Source organism: Erinaceus europaeus, chromosome X, assembly GCF_950295315.1.
Source record: "Erinaceus europaeus chromosome X, mEriEur2.1, whole genome shotgun sequence".
Taxonomy (NCBI): Eukaryota; Metazoa; Chordata; class Mammalia; order Eulipotyphla; family Erinaceidae; genus Erinaceus; species Erinaceus europaeus.
In genome coordinates, this window is record NC_080185.1 from 81,447,880 (window position 1) to 81,470,867 (window position 22,988).

The 22,988-nt window shown below is 38.7% G+C and overlaps 1 protein-coding gene across 1 annotated transcript in view; it reads right to left on the reverse strand.

The window, feature by feature from the left end:
• HEPH (hephaestin) overlaps positions 1-22,988 on the reverse strand; it is a 209,323-nt gene that overhangs the window by 110,446 nt on the left and 75,889 nt on the right. The window contains exons 9-11 of the mRNA XM_007535595.2: positions 10,021-10,232; positions 8,716-8,866; positions 4,444-4,656 (exon numbers count right to left, since the gene is read on the reverse strand). Coding sequence (XP_007535657.2) covers positions 4,444-4,656; positions 8,716-8,866; positions 10,021-10,232 — 576 coding nt within the window. The remainder of the gene's footprint in view (positions 1-4,443; positions 4,657-8,715; positions 8,867-10,020; positions 10,233-22,988) is intronic.

The window sequence follows — 22,988 nt, forward strand, 5'->3', positions numbered from 1 at the left end:
ACATCAGACGAGGGGCTAATGACCAAAATACATAAAGAGCTCAACAAACTTAGCAACAACAAAAACCCAAATCACCCCATCTAAAAATGAGGAGAGAATATGAACAGAATATTCAACAAATAAAAGATTCAAGGCCAACCAAGAAATTAAAAATATTCTAAGCCATTGATTGTCAGAGAAATGCAAATAAAGACAGCAATGAGTTACCACTTCACTCCTTGAGAATGTCATACATCATAAATGATTGCAACAATAAATGCTGCAGAGGTTATGAGGGCAAAGGAACCCTCCTACAATACTGGTGGGAATACAAATTGGTGCAACTCCTGTGAAGAGCAGTCTGAGAACTCTCAGAAAAACAGAAATGGAACTACCCTATGACTTTTCCTAGGGATATATTCCTAGGGGTATATTACCTAGGGATATATTCCTTTCCTAAGGATAAATCTAAAGGAACCAAGGATCCATCCAAAATGATCTGTGTATATCTATTTCCATAGCATCACTATTTGTAATAGTAAAAACTTGGAAGCAACTCAGTTTTCCAACAACAGATGAGAGACTGAATGTTGCTGCATACTTACATTCAGCTATTAAAAAAGTTGAATTAACATTATTCACTTCATCTTGGATGGAGCGTGAAAAAATCATGTCAGTATAAAAATGATAAATATGGGCTAATCTTACTCATAGACAGAAACTGAGAAAGAACAGGAAACACAAAACAGAACTTGGACCACATTTGGTGTATTGCACCAAATAAAGGATTCTGGGTTGATGGGTAGAGTTCAGGTCCTGGAACATGATGGCACCTACACCTAGATGGTGTAGGTTAGAGTGTTAGTAGAAAACTGAGAAGTGTTACACAAGTAAGAACTATAATATTTTAATGTCAACTGTAAACCATAATCCTCCAATAAATAAAAAGATAATAGAAAAATAAAACAGTTGTTTTTAGGTTGAAGGCAATAAATGGTAATTCAAACCATATATATATTTGATACTGGAAAATCTAACATAAATTTTCTGGAAATTAACACTTTAAAAACTTAACCTTTTTAACTGACACATTCTCTTACAATAAAGATGCAATCAGTATCACACATTATATGACAAGAATCAATGTATATTATGAAAAATATCTTTAAATTTAGCATGTCATTTCTGCTAAATGTAATATAGACTTATTAAATTTTAAAAAATAGACAACAGATGATTAATAGAGTCACTCACAAGGAGCTGGAAGATGATTCACCCAGTAATGCACACACTTTACCACATATGGCAACCTCTGTTTGAGTCCCCCAGCAATATCTCTAGGAACATCATGCAAATGGGAAGCATCAGAAGTAGTGAAATTTATCTGTGGTGTTTCTAGTTCTTCACTGTATTTATCTCTCCCTCTCTGTCTTTCACTCTGTGGGATAAATAAATAAATAATTAAAATAAAATAAAGTCTTCCAGGAGAATTAGGATCAAGTAGACATAAAGACTGAGTGAACCCTAGATAGCAAGTTAAAAAAAAAATCACGGACATTCCCAGAACTCTTATTCTGGGCATTTTTTATATTTAATTTTACATATATTTGTATGTACATATCACACGAGTTTTAATTTCTATCGTGGTGTTTTGAAGTCATCTGTTCAGTTACATATAAATTTGAACTATTATAAATAACATTAAAAATCCCCACCATTACTAATTTCTGTAGAATCCCAAAGTCAAATTCTGATACTGGATGTTTCCATTAGCCTAACAATTTTGCCCTATCTCTAGAGAAATAATCACAAAGATCTCTCAGCCATAGAGATCAAATGCCTAAAACCAGAAGAGACTTCAGATTTGGAGCTCATGTATGAGTTTAGAATCAACAAAAAAGGTCAAGAGGAGAAGATGAATGCAATATTTCTAATGTGAAAAAAGAAATCTCTCTGCCCCTTTCTCCCTTTAGTAAAATAAGTGAACCGAGTTCCACCAACAAACTCTACAACTTCCAATATCCTATGATTCAGGAACTTTCGGGAAAAGAGGTCAAAGTGTTTAAAAACTGCAAAATTAAAAATAAATTGGGTCCAGCGACATAGTTATGGAGTAACAAGGACCAAATGATCACACCTGTGGGGAAATTTTGATAAAATGGGGGAAAAATTCAAAACCTCATATTGTAGCCTACAAAGTCTGAAGAAATAAGAGTCAGGTGCATGGGAACAGGTAAATGCAAAGAAAAAATAATGCTAATTGTGAGATGTCATGCATAAAAATCTAAGGAATATTTTTTGTCAAGTTTCTTCATAAAAGAAAGAGAAAGTATGAGGAGGCAGAGCCAAGATGGTGACTGGAAGGTAGCAGCACCTGTGGGCTCTGACATCAACTGCTAGAAAGCCTTGAAATCCTGGTCTTCAGCAGGACAAGCAAGCAGGCATCCTAAAGCCACCAGGTTCCGGATGCTAACCAGACTTCCCTGGACAGAGGACCCCATCAGTGTGTACTGGAACGCCACCTCCTCAGAGCCCCACCCCACTAGGGAAAGAGAGAGAGAGACTGGGAGTATGGATCTACCAGTCAAAGCCCATGCTCAGCAGGGAAGCAATTACAGAAGCCAGACCTTCCACCCTCTGCAACCCACAACAACCCTGGATCCATACTCCCAGAGAGATAGAGAGTGGGAAGGCTAACAGGGGAGGGGATGGGATATGGAGATCGGGTTATGGGAATTGTGCGGAATTGTACCCCTCTCATTCTATGATTTTGTTAATGTCTCCTTTCTTAAATAAATAAAAAGAAGAGTAAAAAAAAAAGAAAGAGAGGGAGTCGGGCTGTAGCGCAGCGGGTTAAGCACAGGTGGCTCAAAGCACAAGGACCAACCGGCATAAGGATCCCGGTTCGAACCCGGCTCCCCACCTGCCGGGGAGTCGCTTCATAGGCGGTGAAGCAGTTCTGCAGGTGTCTATCTTTCTCTCTTCCTCTCTGTCTTCCCCTCCTCTCTCCATTTCTCTCTGTCCTATCCAACAATGACGACAACAACAATAATAACTACAACAATAAAACAACAAGGACAACAAAAGGGAATAAATTAAAAAAATAAATATTAAAAGAGAGAGAGAGAGAAAGTATGGGATCAGGTGGCAGTGCACCAGGTTAAGCGCACATGGTGCAAAGAGCAAGGATCTGTTAAGGATCTAGGTTAGAACCCCTGGCTCCCCACCTGCAGGGGGGGGTGTCGCTTCTCAAGAGGTAAAGCAAGTCTGCAGGTGTCTGTCCTTCTCTCCCCACCTCTGTCTTCCTCTTCTCTCTCGATATCTTTCTGAACTGTCCAACAATAACAGTTGTAATAACAATAACAACAAAAATGGGGGGGAAGGCCACCAGGAGCAGTGGATTTGTATTGCAGGCACCAAGCCCCACAACAACCCTGGAGACAAAAGAGAGAGGAGAGAGAGAGAGAGAGAGAGAGAGAGAGGAAAGTGAGGGAGAATAGGAGATCAGAGAAAGAAAAAATGGGTGTGAGCTGGTGGCACACCCGGTTCAGAGCAGGAGTTACAATGACATGTACCTGGGTTCAAGTCCCTGCCCCCCACCACCTGCAGCAGGAAACCTTTGCAAGTGATGAGGCAGTGTTGAAGCTCTCTCTGTCTCTCTTTCTCTCTCTCTCCCTCCCCCCCCCCCACTCTCTCTTTCCCTTCACACTCAGTTCACGGCTATCTTTATCCAATAAATGAAGATGATAAAAATTATAACAAAGAAAGGATAAATCTAGTCACATAACAAGGAAGAAATTAAATCCAGGTCTATCTCTTTATTTCTCTCTCTCTTTCTCTTCCCCTTAACACTCAATTCCTGGCTGTCTCTATCCAATACATAAAGACAATGAAAATTTATAACAGATAATGAATAAATCTATTAACATGACAAAGGAGAGATTAAATCCAGATTACATAGCAAATTAAAGATGGTGGTGCTGATGTTCTTGTATTCTTATTGCTGGGAGTAACTGCTAGAGACTATCCCACCAAACTCCCACCAGAAATTTTCCAACATTCCCATGGTTTATTAGAGCTGGTAATTTTATAAACCCTCCCAAAGCATGAACTATATCTCTAGAATCTCTATGTGGTCAAACATCTATGTGGTCTAGGGGTTGTGCAGTGACTCATCCCACTGATAACATAAACATTTCCCTAATGCTAACCAGAATTCCGACTTTTCTTCTATTATTTCAGGAAAAAACCTATCAAACATTTCTCCATTTTCTTTTCTCACCTGAGGAAAAAAAATCAAATAACCAGAATGTGAAATATAAATTGAAATGGATGAAAATAAAAGTATTTTGGGGGGTAAAGTATCAACAGCATGAATATTATTTTCTCTTCACAAGTATCCCTTGTCCAAACCTTATGTTCAGTGAAGTCACTGAACCTAAAGCTATTTCCTAAATTACTTACCAGGGTTATCAGGCTGCATGGTGGCCATAACAAAACTGTGAGGAAAAAGCATGATTCCACTCTTCCTCATGCCCTGAATCTTCACAGTGTTGCCCTGGAACATGACCCCATGCAAATCAGTCTCAGTGCCTAGGCCAAGAAGGTGCCATGCCACTATTTCACCCTTGCATATGTCCAGCCTGGGCAGGTTAGAGAACAGAAACCCATTAATTGCTGAAAAACAAACAAACAAAAAAGACAGGATGGAAAGATGAGATTAGAAAACTTAGATACTTTTCATCAGCATGACATCAGTTATGTGCAATAATTTCCCACAAATTGAGACTTTTTGTCATCTCCAAAACCTCTCCGTCCTTCAGCCATTATAGTTCTATATTAAAGTTACATATTATAGCTCTAGAGGAGAGGAGGAAAGAAAAGTGATAGAGAAAGAAAATGGGTTTGGGTGATGAGAGAGATGGAGTACTGTAAGGACCAAACTTCAGTGATGATTCCATTGGCAAAAACAAAAATGTTTCCCCTATTCCAGCTCTTAAAATTTCCATACCTTGACTTGCATAGGCACCACTCATTCCTGGTTCTTTTACATTATTTCTGATTACTCTTCTTGATCATGTTCTCATAACCTATACCTCCCAGGAAGTATTGAGATTTCCCTAGGTTCTTTTCTCAAATTTAAATCTATAGCTTCTTCTCCATCATTGTCACTGTCCATGGACCAACTCTCATAACCTGTCATGAACTGTAAAATCTGTTTACATTTACTTTTGCTGAAGTTGAACCCCCAAAGGACCAGGTTTTGGTTATCTATTATGGCCTTGGGGTAAGGAGATATAAATGGAAAAAATTGGGAGTCGGGCTATAGCGCAGCGGGTTAAGCGCAGGTGGCTCAAAGCACAAGGTCCGGCATAAGGATCCTGGTTCGAACCCCGGCTCCCCACCTGCAGGGGAGTCGCTTCACAGGCGGTGAAGCAGGTCTGCAGGTGTCTGTCTTTCTCTCCTCCTCTCTGTCTTCCCCTCCTCTCTCCATTTCTCTCTGTCCTATCCAACAACTACGACAACAACAATAATAACTACAACAATAAAACAACAAGGGCAACAAAAGGGAATAAATAAATAAAATAAAATATTAAAAAAAGAAATTGAAAAAATGGGTTAGACTCAAATTTCATACTTGTTGTTACAATGCAGAGTAGTTGATAATTATTAAGGAATTTATTCTAGGAGGAACCATAATCCTAGAGTCAGAAAGATTTGGGGACCTTTAACCACTCCCTTACTGCCTCAAATCTAGTTTCTTACTTTCACTTCTGCTCTTACCTACAGATGTATGAAAGACTGATACTCCCAGGAGAAGGAGGAGGGTTTTTTTGGTATGTATCCAGATTGAGGGTAGACTGCCTAGTAGAATGTATATATATTTTTATAGAATGCACATGTTACCATGTACAAGGACTGGGGTTCAAGCTCCCAATCACCGATTTTCAAATGGGGAGACTTCACATGAGGTAAAGCAGAGCTGCAGGTGCTCTCTATCTCTCTTATCACAGCCCCATTCCCTCTCATTTTTTCTGTATCTAAAAAAAGAGTAAAAAAAAGGCTATTGGGAGGGAGTCGGGCTGTAGCGCAGCGGGTTAAGCGCAGGTGGCGCAAAGCACAAGGACTGGCATAAGGATCCCGGTTCGAACCCCGGCTCCCCACCTGCAGGGGAGTCGCTTCACAGGCGGTGAAGCAGGTCTGCAGGTGTCTGTCTTTCTCTCCTCCTCTCTGTCTTCCCCTCCTCTCTCCATTTCTCTCTGTCCTATCCAACAACGACAACAACAATAATAGCTACAACAATAAAACAACAAGGGCAACAAAAGAGAATAAATTAAAAAAATTTTTTTAATTAAAATTAAAAAAGGCTATTGGGAGTAGTGATTAGTTGTGTATGTAGCAACTCCAGCAAAAACGCTGGTGGGAAAAATAGATAAACAAATAAATCATCATCATTGTATCCAGAATCAAATTGTGAAACAAGTCGATTTACCTTTATGCAAAAACAAATGTGACAGATTGGCTTTCTTTGGCACCAAGTAACAGGACTATTTGTTCTGTATCACTGTCTGAAGTTTACCCTCTCCCTCCTTAGACATATAATTTGATTCTGTGATATCTATTTGTGCTTACATACTCAAGAAATTAAATATGATTGTTGACTTGCATACATTGTTCTTTCCATCTGGAATACATGTACTTTTTGGTCTCTCTCTGCAACAGCTTTTTGTTCATTGATTCATCTTGTCTCAATGAAAATGTAAAACAGTTTTTACGTTGGCTCTGTTTCCATAAAACTTTCCCTGAAGTTCACGTCAGGAGTAGTAAAGCAGGTCTACAGGTGTTTTTCTGTCTCTCCTCCTCTCTAGCTCCCTATCCTCTCTCAATTTCTCTCTGCCCTATCTAATAAAATGTAGAAAGTTTTTTTAAATGTGCTGCTGGGAACAGTGGGTTTATAGTACTGGCACCAAGATCCAGCAACTGAAGGCAAATAAAAAAATTCCAACAAAAATAACTGACTTAATTACATATTTATTCCAAGCACTAGATTGATCTAGAATAAACATATGCTTTTACCTGAATCTTGTGTGACTGTTCAAGAACCTATCCTGTTGTCTACTACTAGTCAGGAAATTCATACATTCAAATAGAAATGAATTTGGTCCATAGTACTATCCTTTTGTTTCCCAGATGGTAAAAACTTTTAATGTAGGCCACAAAAAAATAGCATACATTTTCTTCATTCCTTCATATATTGCACACACTAAAAAAAAAGTCTCCTTGTAATTGGACCCTTCTCAATGGCCTTCATCCATCAATATCAACTTTAATGATAAATCATATTTAATAATATTGTGGGGTTATTGATGGGATTATTGCTTTACTTATTAATTATGAGTTCCCTGGATGTAATGTCCTGAGGAGGAAAAAAAATCATCCTTCAAGATCCAGCTTATGAATTCTCTCCTTATATGAGTACTTTAAATAGTACTTCATCAATATCCTCCTTTTCTGAACTTTATGCCATATTAAAGTTGATTCACAGAATTCAGCATTTAGTCATATATTTCTGACATTGCTACATAATAATTACATGGGTGTTTTTTAGTCTCAACTCATTGAAAAACTCCCAAAGCTCATTTAAAATGTGAACAGTGTCTTCTCATTTGTGGACACACTTATTCATCTATCTATGCATTGTTTTTCAACTGTTCAGTATTTAATGTGTTAATACACATAGTGTAGAAAATATAGAGATAACACAATACTCACCTTTGCAGAAACTTCAACCTAAATTGATTCAGAAATCATGTAACAAATCACTATTATAGAATACTGAAGCTTTTTTAGACCTTCTTATTAAAATAAACTGGTAAAAATGTAATAGTTCAGATGAAGGTATCATCATTCTGGACTTGGTTTATAAGAAACAACTACACGGACTATTTAGTTTTGAGTAAGGTGTTTGTGAGTGGAAATACTTTCCATAATCTGAAGGCAGAGATAGAAAAAAAAAAGGGATATTTCAAGTGAAGGACATATCACTACAGAAAATGAATCCAAAATAACACAGGGTATATAAGCAAGGAGAAAAGTAATCTCACTGGGCTGGAATATGGGGTTGAGCAGGAAGAATAAATGGAAGTAAGTAAAAAAGACTGGAAACATATCATACCACCTTACCCTTCTCAATCTCTAGTATATTCCTTGTGTACAATCCTTATTTCACTTTTATCATTTATGCCCATACTGAATAACACAAGACATGTCACAAAAGTCTTAGTATAAGATCTCTTACCTTATATTTAATTCCTCAATCTAGTTTATCTTTTGGGAAGTGCTGTTACTGAGATCAGTGCATTTGAGGGTATATCATTATTCTATTAATGTTAAATTTACTTAAAAAAAACTTAATTGGGGAGTCGGGCTGTAGCGCAGCGGGTTAAGCGCAGGTGGTTCAAAGCACAAGGACCAGCATAAGGATCCCGGTTCTAACCCCGGCTCCCCACCTGTATGGGAGTTGCTTCACAGGCGGTGAAGCAGGTCTCCAGGTGTCTATCTTTCTCTCCTCCTCTCTGTCTTCCCCTCCTCTCTCCATTTCTCTCTGTCCTATCCAACAACGACAACAACAATAATAACTACAACAATAAAACAACAAGGGCAACAAAAGGGAATAAATAAATAAAATAAAATAAAAAACTTAATTGTAAGTCAGAACAAAAGCACTAACCATACCATGCATACGATTGGAGTCTTGAAACCCTTTGACATCCTTTGAAAGCAGTCGGGAATCCAACATGGCAGCTTTTTTATTGGCATTGCTGTACCAGCTCTTATTCTCATCCAGAACAGTGAAAAGGAGAAAGAATTCTTTATCCACCCCCTTCTGTAGTCCCATTAGAAAAGAACACAGAAAGGAATGACAATGATTTTAGAAGTTGTGAAATATGCAGTTCCAGACTGAATCATTGATCTCTGATTATTTTTCATTTATTTTTCCAGACAAAGAATCACCCCCATAGTATCTACTTAGAATCTCATTCATTACTAGGCTGTTATTTTCTCAAGTAACCTCCAACTGCTGTAAGTGAAGAAGGTTAAAAAAAATAATAGTGGGATTCAGGCTACTTGCAGTCAGGCACTTGCAGTTAGTTGCAGGTGGCGTAAAATACAAGGACAGGTGTAAGGATCCCAGTTCAAGCCCCTGGGTCCCTACCTGCTGGGGAGTCACTTCACAAGAGGTTAAGCAGGTCGGCAGGTGGCTATCTTCCTCTTCTCCTCTCTGTCTTCCCCTCCTCTCTCCATTTCTCTCTGTCCTATCCAACAATGACAACAATAATAACTACAACAATAAAATAAAAACAAGGGAAACAAAAATGTAATAGTAATAGGGCTAAATAGAAGAATATATGAAAGAGAATTGGAAAAGAAAAGTAAGACAAAAATGACAAAGAAGAGTTGTAGATTGTGATAGAAGAAACTAATGTCACCTGAAAAGAAAACAAGAACTCAGGCTGGAATCAGGAAATCTTTTATAATGTAATAATAATTAATATACTATGATTACTATGTACTATATACTATGTTAAGCATTTTATAAGGATTATTTTAATGAGTTCTTATAAAACAAGTTAGGATCTTCCATTTTTGACCCTTCACTATATATGAGAAAACTGAGGCAGCAAAGATATAAGTATTTTGAACAAAGAAGTACAGCTAGAAATGATACAAATAACATAAAAAGGTAAATAGATATTAAAACAGACAATCACTAACAAGGGTTAGAGGCTGATGGGAATAAAAATAGAGATAAGTAAACACAAAGTAAAAAGATAATAAAATAAAAACAACAACATATGTTTGTGAGGGAAAGAGTAGCCTATAGGACAGTATAAGGTTTTCAACTATTAATTGCTGATTCAACAGCTTAGGTTTTTTTTTCTTCTAACCCTTCACTCCAGTTCCATGCTTAATTTCTACTCAGCAATCAAATCTCAGAGTCCTCCTAGCAGGTTTTTCAGCCATAAATCTTGGCAATACCTGTTTTCCATCTTTACCCAGGGTACCAGCCTTGCACACCAGCAAGGGGCCAACCAAACCAGAATTTGTATCTCTTATAGGATCCACAGCTGAGAAATACATCCAGGTGAGACAGGCGGGATCCTGAACAGTGGGGCCAGCTTTGGGAGGGACTTTCCAGCGGTATGTTACTTTCTCAAAGGGCTTGGCCACCAAGCCAGCATGTGATAAACCTGCAGGGAATATATGGATCTTATTACTCACAATGGCTAGCATGAGGTATCTCTAACAGTACACTATTCATATTGACTATTCATATTGATTAGCAAGTGACTGGCAGCTCTTAACAGTAATATCATAAATTATAAAACAGTTTTGTGGAGACATCAGCAACATAAAATACTAGATATTTAAAAGGACTATGGATAACAGTTGAGAGGCAAGACTTGGGTTCATCTTTCTGCCATAATTTCTTATATGAACTGGAGAAAATTAAGCTTCCCCAATTTTCAGTTTTCCAAATTAATAGAGTTTAATAATTAAATGGGCACATTAGTGAGGTCATCTGCCCATGGAGGTCAGTATTAAATCATAGTAGCCCTTACACCTAAAGACATCTAATTTTTGATAAAAGGGACTCAAGCTACTAAATGGAGGAAAGAGGGTCTCTTCAATTTATGGTACTTGGAAAATTGGTTTGAAACATGCAGAAGAACAAGATTGAGTCACTATATCTCACCAGAAACAAAAGTCAACTCCAAATTGATAAAGGATATTAGATCAGAAATTATCAAATACTTGGAGGAAAATATTAGCATAACATATTCCCATTTAAATTTCAAGGGCATCTTTGATAATACAAACCCAACTGCAAGGAAGATTAAATAAAAAACAAGCCACATCAAATCGAAAAGCTTCTACACAGCAAAAGAAACCATCACCCAAACAAAGAGACTCCTCAGAGAATGGGAGAATATCTTTACATGTCATATATCAGACAAGAGGCTAATAACCAAAATATATAAAGAGCTCACCAAACTTAGCAACAAAAAAGCAAAAGACACAATACAAAAGTAGGGAGAGGATATGAACAGAATATTCAATACACAAGAGATTCAAAAGGCCAACAGACTTAAAAATAAATGTTCCCAGAAACAGACTGTTAGAGAAATGCAAATAAAGACAACATTGAGATACCACCTCACCCCTGTGTGAATGTCATACAGCAAAAACAACAGCAAAAATAATGCTGGAGAGGTTTTGGGGACAAAGAAACACTCCTTCACTGCTGGTGGGAATGTAAATTGGTCTAACCCTTGTGGAGAGCAGTTTGGAGAACCCCCACAAGGCTAGAAATGGTCTTTCCTTATGACCCAATAAATCCTCCCCTAGGGATATATCTTTAAAAAGTCAAACACATCTATACAAAAAGATATGTGTGCATCTATGTTTATAGCAGCACAATTTGTAATAGCCAAAACCTGGAAAAAACCCAAGTGTCCAACAACAGATAAGTGGATTAGAAAGTTGAGGTACATACACACTCAGCTACTAAGAATAATGAATCTACCTTCTTTTTGTATAAAACACTTTTTCAAATATTTATTCCTTTTGTTGCCCTTGTTGTTTTTTATTATTGTTGTATTTATTATTGTTGTTGTTATTGATGTTGTTGTTGTTGGATAGGACAGAAAGAAATGGACAGAAGACAGGAAGACATAGTAGGGGAGAGAAAGACACCTGAAGACCTGCTTCACTGCTTGTGAAGCGACTCCCTATAGGTGGGGAGCCGGGGGATGAATCTACCTTCTTCAACTCATCATGGATGGAACTAAAAGGAATTATGTTATGAGAGATAAGCCAGAAAAAGAAGCATGAGTATGGGATCATTCATCCCACTCACTAACAGAAGCTGAGAAAGTAGAACAGAAAGGAAAACACAAAACAGAAATTGACATAGTTGGGAGTATTATACCAAAGTAAGAAACTCTAGGGAATGGAGGGTAGATTTTCTGCTTCATTGTAGGGGCTAGATGTAGAGACACAGACCCTGGGTTGTAGGAATGGTGTTAATATTTTAATCCTATTAATTTATAGTCTTATAAATCACTATTTAACTAATATTAGGGGAAAATAGATTGAATATCTCCAGCTTTTTTATTCATAGAATTCAGTTCTGAGTATATATTCCTTCAATCTAAGCACTTAAGTTTTCTAATTGGTAAACTGATTGAACTTCAACACTAGACTCAAATTCTTAATGCATTTTAATAAGATCCTTTTTTGAAATATTAAATAACCTACAATTAGAGTCCAGAAGTAGTCAGTCTAGTCAGTATATAAGATATAGTTATTTGAAAATAGCATTAAATGGCATAAATCATGGTAAGGTCTTGTATGGAACATCTGGAGATTTGTTCATTTTCCTTCATGCTTCTCTTGATCCATACTATTTGATACTGCATATACTGATTTCATCCAACTCAGTCAATGCAACCAGTGCCTCCTTGACATGTTTCAATTCAGACTGTGTGCAGAGACGCCAGGCCTAAGATGTCAGTCCACCAGCTCCAATAATCTGGTAAGACTTTCCTTATTTCTTAGGACTCCTAAGTTCCATTTCAAGTGATACACTTCCTGGCAGAGCTATAGAACCTAAATATAGACCAGGGCACATGAGATAGGGCACATGTGCTCATGTATACATAAGTTGGGGAAAATATATACCTTAAAGTAAAAGTGTGTAATAGTCTACAGTGAGTCAGTAAGTGCAGCAAGCAAGTAGAAATAACTAAAATACTTAAAGTAAAGTACTTAATTAAATATTTTCTAATTAGACCCAGATACCTTCCTCACCTCCTTCTTATTTCACTTTCCTCAGTTACTACCATATCCTTGTCAAATAACGTAAAAGCTATAAAAGCTGGAAAAGGGCAAGAGACTGGCATACTCTAATGATGGCCCTTTTGGTAACTACCAGGCCGTGATCAGGGAATCCTGGGATTCCCACACAGATATGATGGGCTTAGACCTCTCTCCACCATCACTGGTCATCTACATCAGAAGCAACATAACAAACCCTCTCATGGGCCTCTGCAGGACCTTGTCTTCAATAACAACGGTAAAAACTGTCTCACTCTCGGAAGAGTGGCTGGGTCAACATATTTTGTTACCACTTGAGTAAAACTGGTCCTGAAATGAGTGCTGCTTACAATGTTCCATGACCATGGAATCTGAGTTCAGATCAGTGGGAATGCAGAGGTTTCACAGGTTCCTGTGCTAAGTATGGATAGACATAGTTCCTAAGTCACATTAATGGGGTTTCCATTCAGAGGTATTTGTATAATTTCCCCATATTTGGGACCTACTCTATGACCTGATCCAGATTTTTAAAATTTTAATTTATTTATTTATAAAATCAAAACACTGACAAGACCATAGGATATTACCAGAGCTCCATGTCCCATCCTCTCCCCTGTTAATTTTCCTATTCTTTAACTATCTGAAAGTATGGACCCAGGGTCATTATGGGGTACAGATGGTGAGAGGTGGCTTCTGATACAACTTTTTAATCCTGTTCCCAACAGCATCATCTTCCTAGACAACACTTTCAACCCACTTGCATGTTAACTATTATCGTGCTCAGGTGAAAATTAGTAAAGTCATAGGCCCCTTGGAATATACCTAAAATAGACTTCCTAGTTTCTTCCAACATGAAGACCTGAAATCTCATCTGCTATATTCCTACCTTTAGGTTCCTGATTATTAAACAATGTGTTCTTCTTTATATCTTAATGCTTTTCAGCCACCAAGTTGCAGATGCTACCATGACACCAACCCTACTCCCCCTGGGCAGCCAAACTCACCAATGTGTCCTGGAATCCCACCTCACCAGAACCCTACCCAACTAGGGAAAGATAGAAACAGACTGGGGTTATGGATTGACCTGTCGACATCCATGTCCAGCAGAGGATAAATTACAGCAGCCAGACCTCCCACTTCTGCTTTGGTCCCTACTCTCAGAGGGATAAAAAAATAGAAATTTCCAGTGGAGGGGATGGGATATGAAACTCTGGTGGTGGGACTTGTATATAATGTACCTCTCTTATTCAATAATCTTGTCTATCATTATTGAATCAGTAAACAAAAAATTAAAGAAGAAATCATAGTAGTATTTGCAGTTTGGTGTTGCTCAACTTTCTTTTGTTCTTTTCAGTACACTTTTGCCAAGTCATAAATGGAATATAATTTTCTACTGTGGTTTCTCCTAGTTCCCTTCTCTGTAGTTTCTCTCCTACTGGCCTGGAAATCCTGTCTTCATTCAGATATGTGATCTGAAGATATTTCTTGAAGAGAGCCAGCCTAGGAGTTGTCTTCATTCAACAATTTTTTATATATATGCTTTAAGAAAAGATTAAACCTTGCTTTGTGATCTGGCATGAATAGAACTGGGTGAGATCATGCTAAGCAAAATAAGTTAGAAGACAAAGAGAAACAGATTATTAGAATATCACTGTTATGTGAGATTTAGGAAATGAAGCAAAGGAAAAACAGGATGAAACATAATAATTCCTTGGTATTTTTCTACAGATATTCAATTACTAAATGGGTTTGATGTATTAAAAAAAGGACAGAGAAAGAACTCACCAAACTAAGGAAAAACAAAATAAAGCAAGCAGATAAAAAAAAAACAGTTCCATTAAAAAATAAGGAGAGGATAATGACAGAATATTCACCAAAGAAGAGATTTAAACAGCCAAAATGATAAGCAAGATCCTCAAAAATAAGAGAATATCAGAGAAATGCAAAAAATTAATGAGGTACAACTTTACACATGTGGGACTGCCATATATTAGGAATGACAGAAATACCAAATGTTGGTGAACATGCGAGTGAAAAGGAATATTCCTTTTTTTGTTTTTTTAAATATTTATTTATTTCCTTTTGCTGCCCTTGTTTTTTTATTGTTGTAGTTATTGTTGTTGTGATTGATGTCATCATTGTTGAATAGGACAGAGAGAAATGGAGAGAATGGGGAAGACAGAGGAGAGAAAGATAGATACCCGCAGACCTGCTTCACCACCTGTGAAGTGACTCCCTTGCAGGCGGGGAAGTGGGGGCTCGAATTGGCATCCTTATGCTGTCCTTGTGCTTTGCGCCACATGCGCTTAACCAGCTACCTGACTCCCAAAAAGGGATATTTCTGCATTGTTGGCAGGAGTGCAAATTGATCTAACCCCTGTTGAAAACAATCTGGAAGAGGGCACTCAATGGACTTGGGGAAGGGAGACTCCCACCTTGGTGGTGAGTGTGAAGTGGTTTGTCTAAAACATACACCATCTTGTAAACCAACACTGTCTCATTAAAAAAAAAAGTACCGGAGAGGGAGGGGAAGATGGCGGACTGAGAAGCTGCTAACAGCATGCTCCTGATCACATCTTCTGGAAACGGTAGGATTTTCTGCCTTTAGCAGGCCTGTCAATAAGAGGTGATTATAATTTAATTTGGGTTAAGAATTAGAGTAAATGTGACACGGACTAATGGGGCTCCAGACTTCCCAGGCGGCGCCGGGCAAGGTGAGTGTGCCGGGCATTGTCCTCCGCTGGGGAAGGCGGCTCCTCCTCCGGTTGCAGAGCGCTGCCGGGCGGCAGGCAGAGGACCCAGAGAGAGCACTTTAGCTTAGGGGCTTTCTCTTGGGAGTCTCCAGGGACCACCGCAACCCTGAGGGCGGATCCAAAGACTTCTTGAGTATAGCTCTCATTGGATCAAAGGATTTGGAGCTAGTTTTCATTTTTGAGAAATCCTTTAAAAAAGTCTGGAGGGGGGGTTTCCTGGAAGATGGTGGACAGAGAAGCTGCTAGCTGCTGAGCTCCAAACACATTCCCTGGAAACAATAGGATTTTCTGCCTTTAGCAGGCCAGCCAATAAGGTGTCATAGCGGTGACAAAGAGATGACTATAACTTAATTTGGGTTAGGAATTAGAGTAGGGGAAAAATTATTTTTTCTTCCTTTTAATTTTCAAGCATACATCCTTCCCGCCGCCCCCACCCCATAAGCAGTCCCTGGGGACCAGCTCCTAGCAGGATACCCCATACCACCAAACAGGGTGTTTTTTTTTTTAATTCACTGATACACATTTGGGAAGTTCCTTGCACTGCTCTTTAATTACAACTCTTTTTCTTATCTTCTCCCTTTTCTCTCTCTTGTCTCTCTCCCTCTCTCTCTCTCTCTCTCTCTCTCTCTCTTTAATATTGTCATACACTTCTTCTTTCTTCTTTGCCTTTCTGAATCTGTGAATTACTTTGGGAAAGAAATCTGACTCAGAGTGGACTCTCTATGTGTGTATCTCTGCTCTAGTTCCCTTTCCCCTTTTGTTACCCCTAGAATATACAGTGGATAGTAGATTTGCATAACTGTCTATTCTTGCTATCCTCTCTTTCTTTTCTCTTTCTTCACTGGGATTTGGTTACTATATTTCACAGACTGGAGAAATAGTTTGGCTAACTGGTAATGATTAAACTACTTCAATACTTACTTCAGTTGCTACTGTAATTCTGGAGGTTGGTGAGTGCAATTGTCATAAAGGTATTTAGTATAGTATAGGTATTTAGTATAGTATAGACACAACCTATCAAAATATTTGGGACACAGCGAAAGCAGTACTGAGAGGGAAACTTATAGCCATACAATCACATATTAAACACCAAGAAGAAGCCCAAATGAACGACCTTACTGCATACCTCAAGAACTTAGAGGAAGAGAAACAAAGGAACCTTAAAGCAACCAGAAGGACAGAAATCAATAAAGTTAGAGCAGAAATAAACATCGAAAATAAAAAAACAATACAAAATATCAATGAAGCCAAATGTTGGTTCTTTGAAAGATTAAACAAAATTGACAAACCCCTAGCCAGACTCACCAAACAAAAAAGAGAGAAGACTGTTAAGTGTTAGTTTAATTCCACTGTGGTCTGAGAAGATGCTTGGGATGATTTCAGTGCTCTTGAATAGGCTGATGCTGTCTTTGTAGCCTAACATATGGTCTATCCTTGAGAATGAATAGCCAAAACCTGGAAGCAACCCAGGTGTCCAACAACAGATGAGTGGCTGAGCAAGTTGTGGTATATATACACAATCGAATACTACTCAGCTGTTAAAAATGGTGACTTCACCGTTTTCAGCCGATCTTGGATGGACCTTGAAAAAATCATGTTGAGTGAAATAAGTCAGAAACAGAAGGATGAATACGGGATGATCTCACTCTCAGGCCGAAGTTGAAAAACAAGATTAGAAAAGAAAACACAAGTTGAACCTGAAATGGAATTGGAGTATTACACCAAAGTAAAAGACTCTGGGGTGGGTAGGTGGGTGGGGAGAATACAGGTTCATGAAAAATGATGAATGAATTAGTGGGGGTTGTATTGTTAAATGGGAATCTGGGGAATGTTAGGCATGTAAAAAAAAAGAAGAAGTAGAAACGGAAAGCAGAAATTGACTGTGTTTGGAGTATGGCACCAAAGTAAGAAAGCAGAAGTACACTAGAGTTTCAGTGAGTACCTCCCTAACACTTCCTCTCCACTTTTGCAAGCTTTGGGTCCATGATTGCTCAACAATTTGTTTGGCTTTGTATATTAACTCTCTTTTCAGTCACCAGGTTCCAGGTGTCATCAGGATGCCGGCCAGACTTCCCTGGATTGAAGACCCCACCAATGTGTCCTGGAGCTCAGCTTCCCCAGAGACCCACCCTACTAGGGAAAGAGAGAGGCAGACTGGGAGTATGGACCGACCAGTCAACGCCCATGTTCAGCAGGGAAGCAATTACAGAAGCCGGACCTTCTACCTTCTGCAACCCACAATGACCCTGGGTCCATGCTCCCAGAGGGATAGAGAATGGGAAAGCTACTAGGGAGGGGGTTGGATATGGAGATTGGGTGGTGGGAATTGTGTGGAGTTGTACCCCTCCTACCTTATGGTTTTGTTAATTAATCCTTTCTCAAAAAAATAAAAAAAAATAAATTTAAAAAAAGAGAGAAGAATCAAATTAATATAATTGTAAACGATGGAGGAAATATCACAACTGACACCACAGAAATCCAGAGAATCCTGCGAAACTTATATAAAGAACTATATGCCACCAATCTGGAAGAAATGGAACAATTCCTAGAAACCTATGCCCTTCCAAAACTGAACCAAGAAGAACTACAAAATCTAAATGCACCAATCACAGACGAAGAAATTGAAACCGTTATTAAGAATCTCCCCAACAACAAAAGTCCTGGACCAGATGGCTTCACAAACGAATTCTACAAAACTTTCAGGAAACAGTTAATACCCATACTTCTTAAGCTATTCCATAAGATTGAAGAAACAGGAATACTCCCTTACACCTTCTATGAAGCCAACATCACCCTGATACCAAAAGCTGATAGGGACAGAACAAAAAAGGAAAACTACAGACCAATATCTCTGATGAACATAGATGCCAAAATATTAAACAAGATCTTGGCCAACCGGATACAGCAACACATCAAAAAGATTGTTCATCATGACCAAGTGGGATTCATCCCAGGAATGCAAGGCTGGTTCAACATCCGTAAGTCAATCAATGTCATTCACCACATCAATAAAAGCAAAGCCAAAAACCATATGATTATATCAATATATGCAGAGAAAGCCTTTGACAAAATCCAACACCCATTCATGCTCAAAACTCTACAAAAATGGGAATAGATGGGAAATTCCTCAAGATAGTGGAGTCTATATATAGCAAACCTACAGCCAACACCATACTCAATGGACAGAAGCTGAAGGCATTCCCCCTCAGATCGGGGACTAGACAGGGCTGTCCACTGTCAGCATTACTCTTCAACATAGTATTGGAAGTTCTTGCCATAGCAATCAGGCAGGAGAAAGAAATTAAAGGAATACAGATTGGAAGGGAAGAAGTCAAGCTCTCACTATTTGCAGATGATATGATAGTATACATAGAAAGACCTAAAGAATCCAGTAGAAAATTACTGGAAGTTATTAGGCAATATAGCAAGGTATCAGGCTACAAAATCAATGTAAAAAATCGGTGGCATTTCTTTATGCAAACACTAAATCTGAAGAAGACATCCATAAATCACTCCCATTTACTGTTTCAGCAAAATCAATCAAATACCTAGGAATAAAGTTGACCAAAGAAGTGAAAGACTTGTATACTGAAAACTATGAGTCTCTACTCAAGGAAATAGAAACTGATACCAAGAAATGGAAAGATATCCCATGCTCATGGATTGGAAGAATAAATATCATCAAAATGAATATTCTCCCCAGAGCCATATACAAATTTAATGCAATACCCATCAAAGTTCCACCAAGCTTCTTTAAGAGAATAGAACAAACACTACAATCATTTATCTGGAACCTGAAAACACCTAGAATTGCCAAAACCATCTTGAGGAAAAGAAACAGAAATGGAGGCATCACACTCCCAGACCTTAAACTATATTATCAAGCCATCATCATCAAAACAGCATGGTACTGGAACACAAATAGGCACACAGACCAGTGGAACAGAATTGAAAGCCCAGAAGTAAATCCCAATAAATATGGGCATCTAATCTTTGATAAGGGGGCCCAAAGGATTAAATGGAAAAAGGAGGCTCTCTTCAATAAATGTTGCTGGGAAAACTGGGTTGAAACATGCAGAAGAATGCAATTGAACCACTTTATCTCACCAGAAACAAAAATCAACTCCAAATGGATCAAAGACCTAGGTGTCAGATAAGAAACAATCAAATACTTAGAGGAAAACATTGGTAAAACACTTTCCCACATACACCTCAAGGACATCTTTGATGAATCAAACCCAATTGCAAGGAAGACTAAAGCAGAAACAAACCAACGGGACTACATCAAATTGAAAAGCTTCTGCACATCCAAAGAAACTATTAAACAAACAAAGAGACCCCCTCAACCAATGGGAGAAGATCTTCACATGCCAGACATCAGACAAGAAACTAATCACCAAAATATATAAAGAGCTCAACAAACTTAGCACCAAAAAAGCAAATGACCCCATGCAAAAATGGGCAGAGGAAATGAACAAAACATTCACTACAGAAGAGATCCAAAAGGCTAACAAACATATGAAAAACTGCTCTAGGTCACTGATTCTCAGAGAAATGCAAATTAAGACAACACTAAGATACCACCTCACTCCTGTAAGAATGGCATACATCAAAAAGGACAGCAGCAACAAATGCTGGAGAGGATGTGGGGACAGAGGAACTCTTTTACATTGCTGGTGGGAATGTAAATTGTTACAACCACTGTGGAGCAGTCTGGAAAACTCTCAGAAGGCTAAACATGGACCTTCCATATGATCCAGTAATTCCTCTCCTGGGGTTATACCCCAAGGACTCAATAACACCCAACCAAAAAGAGGTGTGTACTCCTATGTTCATAGCAGCACAATTCATAATAGCTAAAACCTGGAAGCAACCCAGGTGCCCAACAACTGATGAGTGGCTGAGAAAGCTGTGGTATATATGCACAATGGAATACTATGCAGCTATCAAAAACAATAAACCCACCTTCTCTGACCCATCTTGGACAGAGCTAGAAGGAATTATGTTAAGTGAACTAAGTCAGAAAGATAAAGATGAGTATGGGATGAACCAGTCACCAACAGAAGCTGACTAAGAAGATCTGAAAGGGTAACTTAAAGCAGGACCTGATCAAATTGTAAGTAGGGCACCAGAGTAAAAACCCAGTGGTGAGGGGTAGACATGCAGCTTCCTGGGACAGTGGGGGGTGGGATTGGGCGGGAGGAATGGGTCACAGTCCTTTGGTGGTGGGAATGGTGTTTATGTACACTCCTAGCAAAATGTAGACATATAAATCAGTATTTAATTAATATGAGAGGGGGGAAATCAATTGTATGTCTCAAAGTTTCTCAAAAGACAAAATGAATCTTTTTAATATATAGGCTATGTATCTGATATGCGGACTCTCTCAAAAGCCTAGACCAAGTAGATTAGAAGCATCCAATAGCAGAGCTATATACAAGATACTGGATACTGTATAGCAAACCATAACAAAGGGCCTTTTCAAAGTTAACCCAATTAACAAATAATGTGATGATAATATTGACTATCGATTGTCTTTTTGAACCCTAAGACAGCAGGAACCTCACATCTCCACTATAGAGCCCCTACTTCCCCCAGTCTTGGAACCCTTGGATAGGGCCCACTTTCCCGTATGCATCTCCCAATCCAAACCAAATAATATTGCATCCGCCGATCACAACCTAACCAAAGCAACGATTGCCACCTCAACATGCTTCACCTCAGACTGTATCCAGAGACTTCACATGTGGAATGACAGCCCTTCAGCTTCATTACTCGGGTGAGACCTTTCCTTTTATAGTACACTCTAATTTCATCTCAGGTAGTTCACTTTCTAACAAAGTCCCAAAACCTAGATATACACCAGTTTCTGTGAGAGAGAGCATATGTTCACACGTATCTATATACTACTGCAAAATATATACCTGAAAGCAGAAGTACACTAGAGTTTGCAGTGAGTACCTCCCTTACACTTCCTCTCCACTATTCCAAGCTTGGGATCCATGATTTCTCAACAAATTGTTTGGCTTCATATGTTAACTCTCTTTTCAATCACCAGGTTCCAAATGCCACCAGGATGCTGGCCAGGCTTCCCTGGATTGAAGACTCCACAAATGTGTCCTGGAGCTCAACTTCCCCAGAGACACACCTTACTAGGGAAAGCGAGAGGCAGACTGGGAGTATGGACCGACCAGTCAACGCCCATGTTCAGCGGGGAAGCAATTACAGAAGCCAGACCTTCTACCTTCTGCAACCCTCAATGACCCTGAGTCCATGCTCCCAGAGGGCTAGAGAATGGGAAAGTTATCATGGGAGGGGGTGGCTTATGGGGATTGGGTGGTGGGAATTGTGTGGAGTTGTACCCCTCCTACCTTATGTTTTTGTTCATTAATCCTTTCTTAAATAAAAAATTTTAAAAAAGAAAACAATCTGGAGATTTGTCAGAATTCTAGAAATGGACTTATCTTATGACCTGGCAATTGACTCCTGGTAATATTGCCAAAAGAAACAAAGGCACCTATCTGAGGAGATGCCCAACAACAGACAAAAGGCTAATGAATTTATGTTATATACACACAATATAACATATAACATTTTAATTCAGCTGTTAAACATCTTGGATGTAACTTGTAAAAATTAATTTTAAACTTTTAAAGTTCTTTTTAAAGCATATTTATTTATTTATTTATTTATTTTCCCTTTTGTTGCCCTTGTTGTTTAACATTATTGTGCTTATTGATGTCATTGTTGTTGGATAGGACTGAGAGAGATGGAGAGAGGAGGGGAGAAAGACAGACCTGTAGACCTACTTCACCGCTTGTGAAGGGACTCCCCTACAGGTGGGGAGCCAGGGGCTCCAACCATCCTTCCATTTGGCGCCATGTGTGCTTAACCAGCTGTGCCACCACCCGACTCCCTTTTAAAATTTTTATATTTTATTTGGTAGAACAGAGAGAAATCGAGTGAGAAGGGAGCTGGAGAGAGAGAGAGAGAGAGAGAGAGAGAGAGAGAGAGATTGACCTGTAGCACTGCTTTTCCCCCAGAAGATGGGTCCAGTGGCATGAACATGTGTACTTAACCAGGTGTGTCATAGCCTGGCTTTAAAGAAATCATATTAGGTGAGATAAAGAAAAAGATAAAGGTGAATATCAAATGTTCTCACTTAGAGGTAAAACTTATGAAACAAGAACAGAAAGAGAAAAAAGTAAAATTCAACTGGGTGTGGTACATTGCACCAAAACTAAGGACTCTGGAGAAGGAAAATAAGGTGGGGGGTGTATGGTCTTCTGGTTCATGCTGGAAGAAAAATTTTTGCAGACACCTATTGTAGGGATATGAGAAATTGTAGGGGAGCAGACAGTGGTGTACATGCTT